A 17958-nucleotide genomic window follows, 5' to 3' on the forward strand; every position below is an offset into this window, starting at 1 on the left:
GCATTTTAAAAACCGTTCTTTACTGCACTGAAAGCCAAGAGAGAAGTCCACCACCGGAGACAATGAACTGACCAATAGCAACATCTCAGCAACAAGTTATGAAGGTAAATAACCCGAAAGATTTAAATTTGGGGGAGATGTAGTTAGTTGATTAAAACAACAACGTCTTGTTTTTACATTCCTATTTCTACACCTGTAAACCAGAAATGAAACAATACAGCAGAGAGGAGGCTTTTTCAAAATGACAGACTGCTCCTTTAAAGTACAGGTGTACTGACCGATCCCACCAGGTGAGCAGAGGTTGGTCATGTCTGTGACTGAGGAGGAGAAATCTTCATAATCATCATCCGCCTGTGAGAGACGTTCAGCTGGAAGAGAGAGGAGTCAGTTAGTTATCCTCATCCCCTTTCCTTCCCTTCCTCACATCCTTCCTTTCCTCTCCTTGTTACCTGGCAAAAGTTGATACTCTCCATTGTTGCTTGGTGCCAGTGGCCCCTCCCCTTGCCTCTGATTGGTCGGTGCTGCTATGTCATAGATGGGTGTGGCGGAGGGTTTGGCTCGGGGTCTGACGGTGCTGTAGATGGGAGCTCCCCCAGAGTCGTTGTCATAGTGATGGGATGCGGGCAGAGACCTAAGTGTTGATTATCAAGAGAAAATGTATTTAGGAACGTTTCTGCCAGAGATGATGAATAAATTCAAGAGATCACAGGGTGCAAACGCAGGAGTCTGTCAGAAACCACAGCCATGTGAGAGGAGTCCTGCTCAGAGTGTCTGTGAGTAAAGCTGCTGGGCCTGACGACATCCCGGCCGTGTACTAAAAACATGTGCCAATCAGCTCGCTGATTATATTACTGACGTTTTAACATCTCACTCTCACAGGAGACTGTTCCCTCCTGCTTCAACAGCCCTCATGGCTCCTGTACCTCAACAGTTTGCTGTGTCTACACTAAATGACTACCGCTCTGTGGCTCTCACCCCCATCCTGATGAAGTGCTTCGAGAAACTGGTTCTCCAGCACATCGTAGACAACATCCCTGCCAGCCTGGACCCTCACCAGCATGCTTACAGAACCAACAGATCCACAGAGGTTGCCATGTCCACTGCCCTCCACTCTTTACACACCTTGAACTGCCCAGAACATCATGGTACCCATCTGCAGAGCATCAGTGATATCGGTAGCATTATTATAGATCCCACTCAACTTCTCACAAGACCCGACCCAACTCTGCCTGTGATTAGTTGGCTTGGTTGGTTGCATTCTTTATGCTGACACAGTAGCTCTGGTAATGCCTGTTTTTGGCCAAGTTTGAGCTGTGTTTCAGCAGCTAAACACACCAAGCTCTTCAGCCTCTTCCTGGTCTTCTGCATCTGTCCAGGTCACTCATCCTCTGGAGCTGCTGCGTACTGTCAGAGTGTCTCTGGGCTTGTTTTGTGGGGCGGACAGGCAGGCTGCCCTGCTTTTACTCTGCCTATCCACTCTACTTGACGTGCCTAGAGACGCTGCGGCTGTAACAGCCAAAGTGTCGGTAAGTTTACCAGGACAACTACAGCTCATAATTCACTACATCAACTCCACCGCTGGCTGTTTGTCTCAAACAACCGCAAGAAAAACTCTTCTATGAAATCTAAGAATATAAGTCACCATGGTTTTTCTTGCCTAAACCAGCTTCAGGTGTTTTTTACCTGCTTCCACTGTTGGTTCTGGGCGTGGCTACAGTGGCGTAGGCCGGGCCTGGTTGTGGTGGGTGGGGCTGTTTGGGCTTGTTGACCACAGCGTATGTGTCACTCATGTCAGTCTGCTGTGGCTGTCTGTAGCATAGAGAAAGAGAGAGAAGTGATAAAGGAAAAGCTAGCTGATAGAAAATAAAGTGATCCAACATGCAACACACTTATATTTCACACTGTGTTTATTAAATTTCAGTTTATGCACAGATTTAAACAAAATGTGACACAACAAGTTAATAAGTGAGCGTCAGAGGTCTTGGTAAGTGTGGACAGAACTAGGACAGCTGTTTCCCCCCTGTATATTCCCCCATGTATAATAATACACTCTGTCAGTTTACTGTTCAATTTATTTACATTTGTCAATAAAATAAATGAAAAGCTGTTGAGCAAAGATGTGAAAAGGTTTTTCAGAAACTCTTCCTCAAATAAGACGTCATGTTGAAATGTGTGATCACAGACAAGGAAGTTTTCCTTGTAGCTGTTTGACCTTTACCGTCGACACTACAGAATTAACATGGAGAACAAAACACCAGCAGTAGTGTGAGTATCATTTGTAAAATATGGCCAAAGTTCAACGGCAGCTCAAACAACACAGATGGCACATGTTACTGTGAACTGAGGATTTATCTGGACCGAACCAGAGGTGACCGTGGAGACGAACCAACACTGTTCTGGTGACTGTGACTCAGTTTATATCCAGAGACTTCATCCTCACAATTCTGGCTTTAAAGTCTAAATTTTGATTATTTCTCAGAATTCTTGCAACTTTTTTCACAGAAACAAACAGTTTGATGAAGCGTGTTTGACGATGAGTTAACGAGGCGATAAGCTCGTCTGAGTTCAGTCAGAGAGAGAAACTTGAGTTCAGACGGTGGACGGTTGTATTTTTCTGTTTAGAAGGAAAATAGGTGTCAAATATTTCCTTTCTTGACATTTAGTGAGTTTATTTTGTTGACTTATTACATTAAGTAGTGAACTAGCTGCAGGCTATAAACTCTGAGCTACACAGTGCTGTTAAGAGACAGGACGGGCCGGGGCTAGCTGGTTAGCATGCTAACTTCTGTAGTTGTAAGGGCTAGGTGGGTCCAGGTGTGAAAGGTTGTTCAGCTGTCTGTGTAACGTCTCTGTAACACAGTACAGGCTTTGACTTTGTTGTGGAAATTGTTGGTTTGTTTTTTAATGTTTTAAACTAGAATTCTGTCCATATCTTACAAATTAAAGTCAACCTCTGTAGTCTCATTTAGCCGCTTGTTAGCATGTAGCTTTTTAAAGACACTGCTTTAAAATTCAAATGCTGGGCAGTTTACTGACGTACTTTAAGTTGTGGAACAAAACGTGAATATCTCTTGAGGTTGTGTTAACGACAGACTTTTTTTCAGACATTCTTACGAGACACGTGTGTAGACGGTTGAACTACAGAGACCATGATGCATTGCAGAAGTGAATCTCAACATGAAGAACCTGAACAAAACAAACTGTCTCAGCGGTTCACAGTCAGTTTAACACTGCTGCCACTCATTTACATCTCAGCAGGAAGTCGCTCTGCTCTCGACTTCCTGCTCTGGCCGTGTGACCACAGTTGTCATGGTTACTCTGATTGTTACCAGAGTGGCCTAACCAGATAGGTCGCAGCGCCGCCACACAGGAGGTGAAGTATGGTTACTGATGAAGATCTGATTGTAATCACGTCATCATCTTCCCTTCTCTGCTTTTTTTCTTTCCTTGCTTCCTTTCCTCTCATTTCTTCGCTTGTTTCCTCTCCTCTCTCACTTTTTTCTGCTTTCCTCTTTCATTTCTCACCTCCTCCCCTTCTGATCTACTTCTTCTTTTTGTCCTTTACTCTCCCCTCTTTTACTTCACTGTCTTTGTTTATTACGTTCCTACTCTTCTCTCTAAACTCTCCTCCTCCTCCTCCTCCATCCTCGACTCTCCTCTTTCCTCCCCTGTGCCCTCTCTCTGCTCCGTTTCCATGGTAACGCGGTAACATATGGGGATGGAGGGATGAAAAAGGAGGGTGAGAAAGTGTTAATTTAACACCTTGGGGTGAGACACGCAATCTGTCTGCCTCTCTGCAGACAGACAGACAGACAGACAGACAGACAGACAGACAGACAGACAGATAGATAGATAGATAGACAGACAGATAGATAGATAGATAGATAGATAGATACCTCTTGGTGGAGGAAGCAGGTGTTCTTGTGGGTTTCTTCTTCAGCTGGTGAACAGAAAGCAGAACCGGTCACTTCACTATTTCAGGACTTGAAACTCTTAAAAAGCACTTCTGACAGTTTCCGAGGTCTTAAAAGGTTTTGAATTTCAGCGGAGAAATCCCCAGCAGGAGCGTCCTCTGTTACTCAGCTTCTTTGCTCCCTTCTGCTTTTCATTGCTGTCTTGCATATTTTGGTCGTGTGGTGAAACAGGAGTTAAATCGCATTTTATTCAGTTTTAAAAAGTCTCAAAAAGTATAAAATTATACTCAGTGAACTGGCTGGTGGTCAGGGTTTTAGAAATACTGAGGTCACGCCCGCCCACACCCACCAGACTACAGTATAAATCTCTGCATTTCTGGGTGACGTTATAATAACCATCATTAATAAATGGTACAGATTTAATTCACTGTTAAGAAACAATGACACGGTTCATAAAACATGTATTAAGCAACTGTAAAGGTTAAAAACATCAGCTGCAGCTCTCTAATGATCATCCAGCTAATGATTATAAATGAACTACACACTATTTATTAACCATTTATAAAGTGTTATGAACATCAACTGCAACTTTCCAATAAACACTTGCCTGTTAACAGTGAAATAACTATCGAGCAAAGTTTAATTAACTATAAATTTAACTTTTTTAATTATATATAATGGTTATTTTAATGGTATAACAGAAATTATAAAGTGTTACCAAAGACCCAGGTAGCTCCGGCCCTGCTGCTGTTCTTAGTGTCAGCGTGTGAATTATGTGTCCAAACTAATTAAAGGTGCATTTTGCAAGAATTGTCCACCTGTCAGACTCATGTTGAAAACAAAGGGCGGAGCTTATCACCACGGTAACTGCTGCTAACTAACGGAGCATGTACTGTAGCTGCCATTTGCTAATTAGCTCAGTTTGCCGTGCAGCTAGCTGTACAGACTGGTAGCTCAGTGACCAGGAGTGTGTTGGTGCGTACACTGATGGCACAGGACGTTTGGACCGGGCCGGGCCAGGGCTAGCTGTTTAGCATGCTAACTTTAGTAGATATCATTGTAATACAATCTACTATATAGATCTCATTGTCGAAACTGTTTTTTCTTCACATTCAGAAGGTAATGTAACGTATTTTATTGAGTGGCCTGAACTATAATGGGAAGTTCCTCTTACATGCTTTTACAGAGTTTAAACTGATATATCCAGGACTCTTATTTTGAAAGGCAAAGGGTCGGAAGTGTTCTGTCTGTAATCGGCTGCTCTCGTCGTGCAAGCGGGTCAAAGCGTTGACCCCACATGTTTCTTCTCACACCATGGAGCCTCCGTGTGGTTATTTTATATTGTCTGTAACGTATATGCGGCCTCCATAACCCTCGGCTACAGTATCAGTAATTATTTTAAAGGTTTAGACTCAAATTCTTACATATTGCACCAAAAAACATTTGCATCAGAGTCGAGTGTTTTTGACTCCTTCCTGCTCAGGACGTGAAGGTGACAGCAGAGGGTTACTGACTCAACACTGTAAATGCTGTTTAACAGATATATTTCACCTACAGCAGCTTTAAATAACATGGAATAAACTTTACATTTCACAAAACAGCAACACGAAGTTACAAGTCATTAAACAACGCAGAGTCGCAGCTCATAAACTCCTTCATGCTGCATGAATTACAGATCATATGTACAAATAAACATGAAACTTGGTGCTTCTTTTGAACTTGTGTGGGGGTGAAGCTGAGCGGCAGCAACGAGATGGTGATGATAATGTGGTCGACATCAGGGAAACGCTGTCCATCAGCCGTGGCTGTGTGTGAGCATCGGTGTTATAAACACAGAGTCCACTCTGTCGGATCAGAACACGCCTGGTGTTGTAACGAGCTGGACAATCAACAGGAAGTTCCTGTTTTTACAGTGATTTGTCCTGTAGAGCAGCGCCTGGCTGCAGCTTCACAGATGTGTCTGAATGTGTTTGTAATGATGTCGAGGTTTGGACTGAACTGACACGGTGACGGTGTCACTCTGAGCTCGGCGCATTGTCACCATTTCACCAAACCATCGATGGATTCAAGGAGAAAATAATCAGCATGTGAATCCAGAACGAAAAGAAGCTTTAAGTGTCATCCGTTACAAATCTAGCAGAAAGTATTCAAAGGGTCTGAACGCTTCCTCCGGCACCAGAACGAAGCAGGAATGTGTTTCTACACATCAGTGTTTCCTGTCTCGACTGAGCAACATGTAACTGTGTCGTCTGAGCTCTTTAAAGCCACAAAAGCAGCAGTTTTATGAATGAATCGCTGACACAAAGAAGAAAATCAGATGGAACTTGATAAAAATAGAAACTAGTCAGAATACATTTGTGTTATTTCTGGCTGTTTCCTCTGATCGCTGCCTGCATGTGTCTGTGATGTGATGTGAACCTACCTGTCAGCATGTGTCGTCCTTCAGTCCTGCTTTAGTTTCAGTCGATCTCCTCTGTTAACTAACCAGCAGTCACTCCTCTCTCTTTTCTCTGTCTCTACTCTCACTCTCTCTGCAGCAGTGAATTTACATTCAGGAAGTTAACTTGAAGGACTACTTCCTCTTTCTGCAGCTGCTCTCCGTCTACTTCCTTCACCGCTGCCGCCAATATACTGATTTAATTAAGAGTTCATGGTGAAATGAAATGTGACTCTTCCCACCTCAGACAGGTTGCTGTACAGCTGCTGACTGGATGACTGCAGGGCTTGTTCGAACATGAAGGTGACCGCCGTGAAGATGAACTGATACTGATCCTGCACAGAGGAAAGAGGAAGTTATTATATTATCATCAGACTGTCACCACGCTGAGGGTTTAAAAACTTCCTCGGGAACTTCAGGACGTTTGTCGTGTCTGTTTCAGCCGGTTTTAAAGGAACAGTTCACCCAAACAATGTAATTTCACTCATCATCTCCTCCCTCCATGCTGATGTAAAGTCAGGTGAAGTCTCGTAGTCTGAATTAGCTGTTAGCACTTCCTGTTTGCAGTGTATTCATTTATGTACAGACAGCTGTCACTGGATCACTTTGATACTGAAGAAAACTTAAAAACATGATTTTTCTCAGGCAGGTTCTGCACATGTGAGGAGCGTCTTTCTTTGGAGGATTTCTAAGCAGATCATCATCATCTCCTCCTGATGATATCAGAGCTGCTGGAGATGATTTAAACCTCAGATGTCTCCATGCAGCTCGTCTGCTGCGATCTCAGTCTGCAGGCTGTGACTGAAGTCGACTTGTAACGAGAGTCATCAGAAACGTGTAGTGGAGTAAAAAGTACAATATTTGCCTCCAAAAGTGTAAATATAAAGCAGCAGAAAATAGATATGCTCATAAAAGTGGTTGTGATAGATAAAGTGAGTGATAAACCGTCCTGGTTCTGGTTCTGGTTCCCACAGTCCGATCAGGTGAGCTTCACCTACTTTGGTCTGGACAGCAGACGGCCTCTGTCTGCGGAGCTCCATGACGATGTTCATGATGCTGAAGTCTGTGGAGAGCCGCTGCCGAGCGAACAAACACAACAAGCTTCAGACACAGTCGGTCCAGCTGCTCCGCCATCAGTAACCAACAACATGAACACACCATCGGCCCGACGCTCTGAACCTCTGGGACACTTTCTGTGCTGACATTTGACTTTTTGCACGTGAAGCACCTGAACGTCATTTTTATTAAAAACAAATAAAAGTAATTTATTCAAGTGATGGAATGTAACTAAGTCCTTTTACTCAAGTACGGTACCAAAGTAGAAGTTTGAGGTTCTCTACTTGAGTATTTCCATTTTCAGATGCTTTTACTTTGATATCGGTGAACTTTACTGTAGTTTACTTAATAAAGAGCTTAAAGTATAATTCTTTATTTGTGTATTTGTCCTTCCTGCATGTTTCTGCTGTTATTTATGTTTCATTTTAATAAACAACATCAATGATTGACAACATGGAAACATTTTGTGTGTTGGATCAGATGATTTCTCTGCATCGGAGTCAGAAGTGATTTTTGTGGTCGTGTGCTGTGTTATCATGTGTTACCTTGGTAACCAGCAGGTCATGGATGTAGTCGAGAGCACAGATGACACCGGTCCTCCCACAGCCCGCACTGTGACACACACACACACACACACACACACACACACACACACACACACACACACACACACACACACACACACACACAGGAACAGATGCAGTGTGCATGTTAACTGTGCCATCGTTAGCAGGTGTTACCTGCTGCATATTCACAGCCTCCTGCTTTCTGTGTGTGTGTTTGTGTGTGTGTGTGTGTGTGTGTCTGTCTGTCTGTGTGTGTGTGTGTGTGTGTGTGTGTGTGAGATAAGATGCCATATGTGTGATATGGCCTGTTGAATGTTAATGACCATCTGACCTGCGATCTGTACTGCTGGCAAAAACAAGCGTCAGTAATGATGTGGGATTAACAGCCGCTTAGAGACGGACTGTGTGTGTGTGTGTGTGTGTGTGTGTGTGTGTGTGTACCTGCAGTGTATCAGCAGAGGCGAGGTGTGTGTTCCCTGGCTGTTTCTGGCTCTCTCCAGCAGGTCCAGGACTCCTGCAGCCTCGTAGGGAACATCGTGATCCGGCCACGACAGGAACTGATACTGAACCAGAGAACGGGTCACCTGGAGGAGGAGGAGGAGGAGGAGGAGGAGGAGGAGGAAGGGGAGGAAGGGGAGGAAGAGGAGGAGGAGTGTGTGTCCATTTCAGAGATCTTTTATTCTCAGGATATTTAGCTGCTTTTACAAACTCATAAACAGGCTCCAGTAGAAACAGTGTCGGTTCTGTCCAGCTGCTGAAGACGTTTGTGTCTCCAAGAAAAGAGCAAAAAAGAAAGAAAAGCCACCAAAGATGAATTAATGTGATGCTTTCAGATCATGAAGCTTCTGTCAGCATGAAAACAAACTGAGACGTCACGACTGTCACATTAAACAAATCAGACAAGAAGGAAACACTTCTGAGCTGCTGCTCCGGTTCAGCCCGCTCACAGAAGCACAAATCAGTCAAAATACTAATATTTAAACAGATCCAGGACGAATTTAGCTTAGCGTAGCACAAAGACTGGAAGTGGGAGGAAACTGTTAGTCTAGGTCCAACTTCCAAGACCTCCAGGTCCGTCTGAAACACTCTTTAAAGGTTCAGTATGTAAGAATCAGTCACCTGTTGAGTTTGTGATCTAACATGGCCGTTAACCGAGCAGCTAGCGGCCGTATGAGCTGAGTGTTGTTCAAAAGGGCTACAGGCTGGTTAGCAAGCTAACTTCAATAGATGTATCTCAAAGACACAAATGTCTAATCTAATCTGATCTGATCTAATGTGATCTAATGTGATCTAATGTGATCTAATGTGATGTAACATGAAGCTCTCACCTGTTGGTAGGTGACAGTCAGAGCTCTGACCACCAGGTCTTCATTAGGACGAGTCTCCCCCTGCTGGAGACACACAGAACAACACGTTTGAAATACTGAAAGCACATCTGTGATACTATTGTGTGTGTGTGTGTGTGTGTGTGTGTGTGTGTGTGTGTGTGTGTTCTTACTGTGTAGACAGTAAATGGTCCAAACGCAGCAGACTGGTGGACCGGAGACCAGTAACACTCACACTTCTTCTGCAGAGGAGGGAACGTGACCACACACACACGCACACACACACACACACACACACACACACACACACGTAATTTATCTTTGGTAATAATGTAACTTAAACTTTCATGCCAATAAAGTTTATTTGAATTTGAATTTCACATTTTATTGATCAGGCGTAAACAAAGAACGTAACCTGATATAAATGTAGATTTTCTGTTTCTATTTGAATCTTAGACGAATAAAAACCTGCTCAAAAATAAATCATTTAAAACATTTCTCACACGTAATCATGATATAATGAGCTGTTTTAACAAAGAAAGTCATGATATGTCGTAACAGTTGAGAAGAGTCTCGTTGGAAACATTCGCTGCATGTTTGATAAACAAAGACATTTTGTTTTAATTCACTGATTCATTGATTTATTGATTTATTACCTTTCCCATCTCTATTTCTCGGCAGGCCATGACTATCACCTGAAACACACACACAGTGTCAGACATTAGTCGGAGCCGCTGCTGCTGATCTGAGCATGAAGTCATTTAAGTGACCCGGACCCGTTCCTGGCTCCAGGACTGGGTCAGGGTTCAGGGTGTGTGTTGGACCTTGACGTCGTGCTGCCAGATCATCCTCCAGAAGTCGGTCACGGTGGAGCTCAGAGGACCCTGAGAGCCGATGTACCGCCTGTCTGATGACGCCCCCTGCAGGACAGACACAGACGTTACAACCAGCAGATTCACAGCTTCTCGATCCAAACACCCAAAAACACCAGAGACGCTCCGACAAAGTAACAAGACAGAAAACATGTATCAATAAACTTATTGATGATTAACTGACAGTTCAGCTGAACCTTTATCAACTGTTGTGAAGTTTAACTTGAAACAAAAATATATTCTATAAAGACTTCATAGTTTTGTGTGTAAAAAACAGCGTTGTTAAAAGTAACTAACCCTAACCCACAGCTACTCGAGTAAAAGTAAAGATGTGGTGTGAAAATATTACTTTGGTAAAAGTAAAAGTCACCCGTATCTATAGTACTCGAGTAAAAGTATTAAAGTATCTGATGTTAAATGTAAAAGTGAATCATACTCGTATCTTTATGTTGCAGGTTTTGTGATTATCAGAATCAGTTTCAGTCAATAAAATAAAATAATTATAAAATGCACCTCTTTGGCTCTGATGCAGCCTGTAATCTAAAAAGTAACTAGTAACTAAAGTTATCAAACAAAGTAGTGAAGTAATAAGTACAATGTTTGTCTCCAAAATGTAGTGAAGTGGAAGTATAAAGTATAAAGAAGCAGAAAGTGGAAATACTACTATTACTTCTTGACTACAGTACTTCAGTAAATGTACTTAGTTACAACTACTCTATTACACTCTTCCAGGACAAGAGGAAGAGGAAGAGGAGGAGGAAGAGGAGGAAGAGGAAGAGGAGGAGGAGGAGGAGGAGGAGGAGAAACAGTGGTTACCTTGATGAAGCTGGCGTTAATGTAGTCGTGGTCACTGTCTGAGGTCATCAGAGACAACACCACCCGAGACTGGTCATCTCACACACACACCACACACACACACACACACACACACCACACCGCACACACACACACACGCACACACACACACACACACACACACACACACACACACACGTTAAGTGTTAAGGGCAGAGAAGGAGACAAAGGGAGGATGTAAGGAGACGAGGACGGGGAGGAGGAGCGGTTCCTACAGGGCAGGATGTCTTTGTACCGGTTCTTCTTGATGTTCTCCTTCAGAGCTCCGGTCTCAGTGGTCAGACCCAGGTCTCTCTTTAACAGCGAGGTCTGTGAACGCACCGCCTGTCAGACACACACACACAGACACAGACACACACACACACACACACACACACACACACACACACACAGACACACACACACACAGACACACACACACACACACACACACACAGGAGGAAGGTCAGTCGGGACTATCTTCAGCTGCAGGGGTCCATATGTGGTGCTCTGGTGACGTCTGTGGCAGCAGGTCGGTGTGAGGTTCAGGTGCTTGTGTAAAAACAGACTCTGGCGAAAGTAGAAGTGCTGATTCAGCTTCCTGAGACCCAGCAGTTCATTTTTGTCCTCTAGTGGACGTGACGTTTCTGCGAACATCTCTCAGACTATATGTGTCCCCCCAATGAGTCCTGTTGTTCCTTAAAGAGGACGACTGGAGCGTTCAGATGACATCACGTGTGGGGGTGTGGCCTCGCCAACTTGCCTGTGCCCGTCTTTTCAAAATGGCTGCCGTTACAGCAAGCACATTTTATGGAAAAAAGAAAGCTAAGCATGATATTCATAAATAAAACATGTTTTTATGTTATATTTGAATTGTTTCCAGTAAGTAAACATCTCAGGAAAATCTGAGTGAGTTTCAGACCTGAGCTTATTTATTTCATTTGAAAAACAGCTCATTTATAAATGTGCTCTGCACTGGACGTTTGTTCCACATGTCTTCAGTAGACGGCTCTGTGACGGAGGCAGAGAGGACTCTTTATAGACTCACTGAGAGATTCAGACATACAGCTGCAATCAAAATTATTCAATATACACTAAATCCTACTTTCAATGACGACTGCAGCCTCAAAAACATTCAACCTCCTGAACAGAATTCCTCATAAGAGACACATTTGCAAATCAGGTGTGGTCTCAAGCACACCTGATGCAACCAATCAAGGGCTTCATTAGTTGCATCAGGTGTGATGAGATCGAACACCTCAAATACCTGGACTGTTGACGGTGACGTTTCATTGCATGTTAGAAATATGGCCAAGTCGAGAGGATTGTCCAAAGCGTTCAGAGAAGAGATCACTGCCTTGCACAAACAAGGAAAAGGATACAAAAAGATAGCAAAGGCCCTGAATGTTGCTGGAGATACAGCTGGAAGCATAGTTCTCAAGTTTAAAGTTAAAGGAACAGTGGCTACACTTCCTGGACGTGGCAGAAAGAGGAAGCAGTCCTGAGGAGGCAGGTGGTCAAAAACCCTCGACTGACTGCAGAAGACCTGCAGGAAGACTCGGTGGCAGCAGGCACTGAGGTTTCAGCTCCACAGTAAGGCGCAAACTAAACGCTGAAGGGCTCCACGCCCGAACTCCAAGACGAACACCACTACTGACCCAAAAGCACAAGAAGAGTCGGCTCCAATTTGCTCAAAACTATAAATAAATAAGCCAAAGAGGTTTTGGGATTCTGTTCTGTGGAGCGATGAAACAAAACTGGAACTTTTCGGGCCGATGGATCAGCGGCTCTGGGCTGCTTCGCTTCCTCTGGCACTGGAAACCTGCAGCGTGTGGAGGGCAAGATGGGTTCAAACAAGAATCAGGAAATCCTGGGAGAAAATGTCATGCCGTCTGTGAGGAAGCTGAAGCTTGGGCATCATGAAGGGGTTGAATAATTTTGAGACTGCAGTCGTCATTAAAAGTGGCATTTTGTGTTGAATTTGGAGAAACCACTTGTAATATTAGTTGTGTTGAGCTATTTAAATTGTTCTTGTTTGATTTGTTTATTGCAAACAGCTGCTAGTTTGTACATTTTGCCAATAAACCTAATTTGCAGTGGAGGTTGAATAATTTTGATTGCAGCTGTAGATCTATCAGAGGATGAGGCAGGAGAGGGTGAAAGCTCAGATCAGGAGGACCCAGGTGAAGTGAGCCGTCGTCCTCTGTGGGCCAAAACCAGCATGTCAACAAGATGAAACTGACTCAAGTGACGAAGAATTTTCTCCAGAAATCGAGAAAAGGAAGCCCCGACCAGATGAGAGCAGAAGTAAACACGGTGCAATCCATTCGCCCCAAATGCTTCCTGATGCAGAATGCCTGGATGCAAAAGCAAAACCTTTGTGAGATGCATAAAGTGCAACATGTCTCCAAAAAGTCAGAATGCTTCATGAAATACCATCGAGTGTCAAACGTCGAATGAAGAAATCACGAAAGGTTCAGGTGAAATGGTTACAAAGAGATAAATCTACATCTGTGTTCAGATGTAGAGAGGGAAAGTCTCAGAGACACTCAGGTACAGTACAGATACTGAAACATGGACTGAAGTACAGGAACAGAGTATTTGTACTTTGTGTACTGTCAGCAGCTCTGAATCTAAATCTGAACCTGAGCTGCAGCGTCTCAGGTCCGTCAGGTTTCTCCACTTTCACTGGATGAGTCATTTCAGGAACAACAACAAGGAAGCAGATTAATAATGAACCGAGCCAACAGAGCGTCCACACACAGAAGAGGAAGCAGATTATTGACTAACTAAACCTCCAGCGACACGTAGGAGGAAACAGCCGACCTGCAAACTCACCTCAAACACACACACACACACACACACACACAGAGAGACACACACAGACACACACAGTGTCTCGTTCAGACCACCTCTCATGTTTATAACCGTCCTGATTCAAACAGGACGGCTGAACGAGCGTCTGTATTTTGGGGAAGACGGACGGGCACCTGCAGGTCGTTCGGGTCGACACATCCTCTGAAACAAGACGGTTTGTTGGAAACAGGAAACGAGAAACTGTGTAATGTGAGACAAACTGAGCTGAGAGGACAAAGTGGGTCAGCAGCAGGCGAGTCGAGGCGATACACCAACCATCAGAAATAACTGAGGTGTCGCTGTGGTCTGTCGTCTTCAGTCAGTATTTACAGAACCATCACGAGGTGGTCAAACTGAAACTTTACTACATGAAGACCGACGGACATGTTCCCGTCTTCACTGGGTTTCAGACCTTCAGCACCACAGCAGCCTGAAACACCTGAAGCTCAACGTCACTCCACATAAAATACAACAGGTGAACATTTACAGTCCTGTCAGACCGTGATGAGGGCTGAGATCAGAACCATTGTTTGGTTCTGAACAGGCTCTGTTTACGTCTTATTTCACATTCAGTGTTTCAGCTTCAGGGATGTGAAGTATTCAGGTCTGTTAGCGATGACATCACTCAGGTGCGTCAGGTAAAAGTTCTCATGATGAATATTTTGCTCCTGCAGCTTCACTCTTTATTATCGTTGGCTCAGTGAAGTAACGAGGAACTAAAGCTGTCAGATAATGTAGTCGAGTAAAAACTACAATGTTTGCCTCCAACATGTAGTGAAGAGAAATTATAAAGTATAAAGTAAAAGTACTTAGTTACATTTGACTTCTTCAAACTTATAATAAAATTTTGATACATTATCAGCACATAAACATTTTATATAATCTATTATCCACTTAAATTATAACGTTATTATCTCCAGTTTAAACATTATTTCATGAAGACATAAAAACATTTTGTGATTCAGTTTCGTTAAAAAAACATTTCTGGTTTAATTTCAGACAAATAAAACCAGTTATTCAAAATGTGCACGTACATTTAAATGTGTACAAATAAGCACATAATACGTCATCATCGTAATTATGTGTTTCATCATCGTAATTATGAGTTGATGTTTTTTATTCATCTTAATCTGCAAAGTTGCTGAAGTTATCAAATAAATGTAGTTGAGTAACAGGTACAATATTAATATAATAATGATAATAATAAACTTTATCTACGCAGCAGCTTTAAAAACAAAGCAGGAAACTCAGAAGACAGAACAAACAGAAGGAGCCTCGTCTGAGTCAGAACAAGAAGACCGAACAAGTCATTCAAGTAAAGAATAAAATCGTTCACTGTCGATGAGAAGACGACGACAGAGTAAAAAATAATAAAGAGGTTTATTTATATTCTCCTCGGAGACGTAGCAGAGATGAACTAAGATAAGAACAGTACTCGAGTAAATAAATACTCAGCTACTCTTCACTGCTGGTAAAACTTCAGTTGTCTTTGAAACATAAACTGCTGGAGGTTGATCTGTGGCGTTCCCTCCTCCTGGTGTGTAACTGTGTCGCTGTCGTCAACACACTGTTAGCTACGTGGCTACAGATAGTTCGATGTAGAAACTCTGATCTCAGGTCTGTAAACTCAGTAAACAGCCGGTTGTGTTAATCAGTCGGCAGGTTTTGAAGCGTCTCTGGTCTCGGTGCTGAGAGGAGACACGGATCGGCAGACTCTGACGCAGTATCAGGACCGGCTGAGCAGAAACATGAGAGGAGGACGTTTCAATATGCACTTCAAGAAAAGTCTACACGTCCAGAATAACGTCGACATTTCAAGATTTTCCAGATTAAAGTCGACCTTCATGCAGCTCATCTGACCGCCTCAACAAAACGCCTCGTGTAGATGAACTGGTGAAACTTCTTCAGCTTCAGTGACAAACATTATTTCTCCTTCAGCTCATTAGCAGTGCAGTTTATTAGCGGAGGCTCGAGCAGCTCACAGCTGTCGCTCCTCTAACTGGATCTGATGAACCAGCAGAGTCGACTTCATTTTGAAGTGCACAACGAAAAAAACACAAACTTCCTCCTCTCACGTGTTTTCTCACCCCGGCTCTCACACGCTTCTGTATTTTTGACACCTCCAGTGCAGAGTTTCCACTGCAGATAGTGACCGGGGAAAATGATGCCGCTTCCTGGTGTGGTTGCGTTGTGACGGACGCGCTTCCTCGTGACAAAGTTCGACCTTTAATTTTCTGTGAAAACCCGCCTGGTGTCAGAAAATCACAGTGAGGATTATAGTGAATCAATCGATACGTGGACGACATCACGCTGTGACTTCAGGATTTACCGCAGAATGAGAAGTTAAAGCTGTTGTAAACATTGTTGTTGCTTTAGCTAACTTCCTGTCTGCTTAGCAGTTAGCGGTCGTCTCCCTCGTCTCTCCTTCACACCTGCACGCCTCCCTTCTTTGCCTCGAGGCAGCTCTCTTGACCTCCTTCGCGTCTTTAAGCGTTTTTCTCTGTTTGGCGGTATCAGCCGTCACCAGGACAGTTTCCTGCTACGACATTGTTGGTAAACAGGAAGAAATAAAGTCGTCTGCTGCCAGTTCAACAAACACAAACTGAATTTTAATTCCTGTTTTCAGATTTGCATGTCGCACACAGCTCAGTCACTTTATTGGCTGCAGCTCATTTGAATGGAGAGCAGAGCGCAGACCTCGGGCTGTAAAACTTTTTCCAGGAAAGCAAATATCAGGAGTTGTTGATGCAGCGAGGACGAGCAGACGGACAAGTTATGAAATGTGAACCGACACACAGAAGTTTGTATGTTCAGTGAGTGAGGCGGCTCACCATCAGTGTTAAACCTCAAACCTCAGCCATGACTCGAAGCTTACTGACTGCTTACTCTTGACTTAAACATAAACTTAGTTTTTAACAACCCAACCAGAGTTTAAACTCGCACCTCGAGGGTGTGAAAATGCTTTTTTAGTGATTTTATTCACTCTGATCCTCTTTTTTTAGACGACTGGAAACACTCACGTTGTACTCCTGATCCACGGTCTCGGGGTCCACAGTCCTCAGAGTGGACAGCAGGGACGGCAGCAGCTCCATGATCACATCCAACAAACCTCCAGTATCATCCGACACCTGAGCCGAGCGCTCCGACTGACTGACTGACTGACTGACTGAGTGTCAGAGCTGCAGTCTGACCAACCAAAACTGAAATTGAAGTAACCCTCTCTCTCTCTCTCTCTCTCTCTCTCTCTCTCTCTCTCACTTCTGTCTCTATGTTTACCTCCTATGTTAGTTAATAATTCACCAGCAGATAATCCACCGGTCCGTTTCTGTGGACCAGCAGGAAGTGAGGAAACTTAGTCTGAAATAACAGAAAGTTCAGAACAACGACTCGATTACTTCACTGAAATTTAATGTGACAACATGAGAGATGTTTCCTTCCTCTGAGTGACGAGAGTGAATGAACCGAACGTCTTGAGAAACACTTTGAGAAATCTCAGTTAGACAACCTGTTTCATGAGTGTGTGTGTGTGTGTGTGTGTGTGTGTGTGTGTTCAGACAGAAGATTACAATCTTTTACAAACTCATAAAGCTCAAAGATGTTGAGATAAGACAGAAAGGCTTGTTTAAAGGAGCAGTTCACCCAGGAAGTAAAGTCCAGTCACCACCTCCATGCTGATGAAAGTTTTGTAGTCCACATGAATCCGCTTAGAAATCCTTAAAAAGACGCTCCTCACATGTGCAGAACTTGCCTGAGAAAAATCATGTTTTTAAGTTTTTTCAGTATCACAGTGATCAGGTGACAGTTATCTGCACATCCACACATAACCTGCAAACAGGAAGTGCTAACAGCTGATTCGGCTGTGAAACTTCACCTGAGTTTCACCTGCGTGGAGGGAGGAGATGGTGACTGGATTTCACTGTTTGGGTGAACTGCTCCTTTAATGACTTCATCATGTCAGTGGTGCAGCTGCCACAGGTGGAGCAGATTGTAACTGCTTTATGCACTACAGGGTAGTTTAATCTATAACGATACACTGTCATTTATTGCTGAATCTGTAAAGTAACTAGTAACTAAAGTAGTCAAATAAATGTAGTGAAG

The 17958-nt window shown here is 43.5% G+C and overlaps 1 protein-coding gene across 2 annotated transcripts in view; it reads right to left on the reverse strand.

The window, feature by feature from the left end:
- ptpn18 (protein tyrosine phosphatase non-receptor type 18) overlaps positions 1-17050 on the reverse strand; it is a 17893-nt gene extending 843 nt beyond the window's left edge. The window contains exons 1-15 of one of the 2 annotated variants that reach the window (XM_073470820.1): positions 16881-17050; positions 11241-11349; positions 10987-11063; positions 10123-10218; positions 9955-9993; positions 9472-9540; positions 9302-9364; positions 8415-8557; positions 7953-8019; positions 7350-7427; positions 6594-6686; positions 3897-3940; positions 1684-1809; positions 450-631; positions 279-368 (exon numbers count right to left, since the gene is read on the reverse strand). In XM_073470820.1, coding sequence (XP_073326921.1) covers positions 279-368; positions 450-631; positions 1684-1809; positions 3897-3940; positions 6594-6686; positions 7350-7427; positions 7953-8019; positions 8415-8557; positions 9302-9364; positions 9472-9540; positions 9955-9993; positions 10123-10218; positions 10987-11063; positions 11241-11349; positions 16881-16952 — 1348 coding nt within the window. In that variant the 5' untranslated portion in view covers positions 16953-17050. The remainder of the gene's footprint in view (positions 1-278; positions 369-449; positions 632-1683; positions 1810-3896; positions 3941-6593; positions 6687-7349; positions 7428-7952; positions 8020-8414; positions 8558-9301; positions 9365-9471; positions 9541-9954; positions 9994-10122; positions 10219-10986; positions 11064-11240; positions 11350-16880) is intronic. The other variant, XM_073470821.1, reaches the window with a different exon arrangement.
- Between the last annotated feature and the right edge of the window lie 908 nt (positions 17051-17958).

The sequence above is a fragment of the Pagrus major genome, chromosome 7, assembly GCF_040436345.1.
Source record: "Pagrus major chromosome 7, Pma_NU_1.0".
In the NCBI taxonomy this organism is placed as follows: Eukaryota; Metazoa; Chordata; class Actinopteri; order Spariformes; family Sparidae; genus Pagrus; species Pagrus major.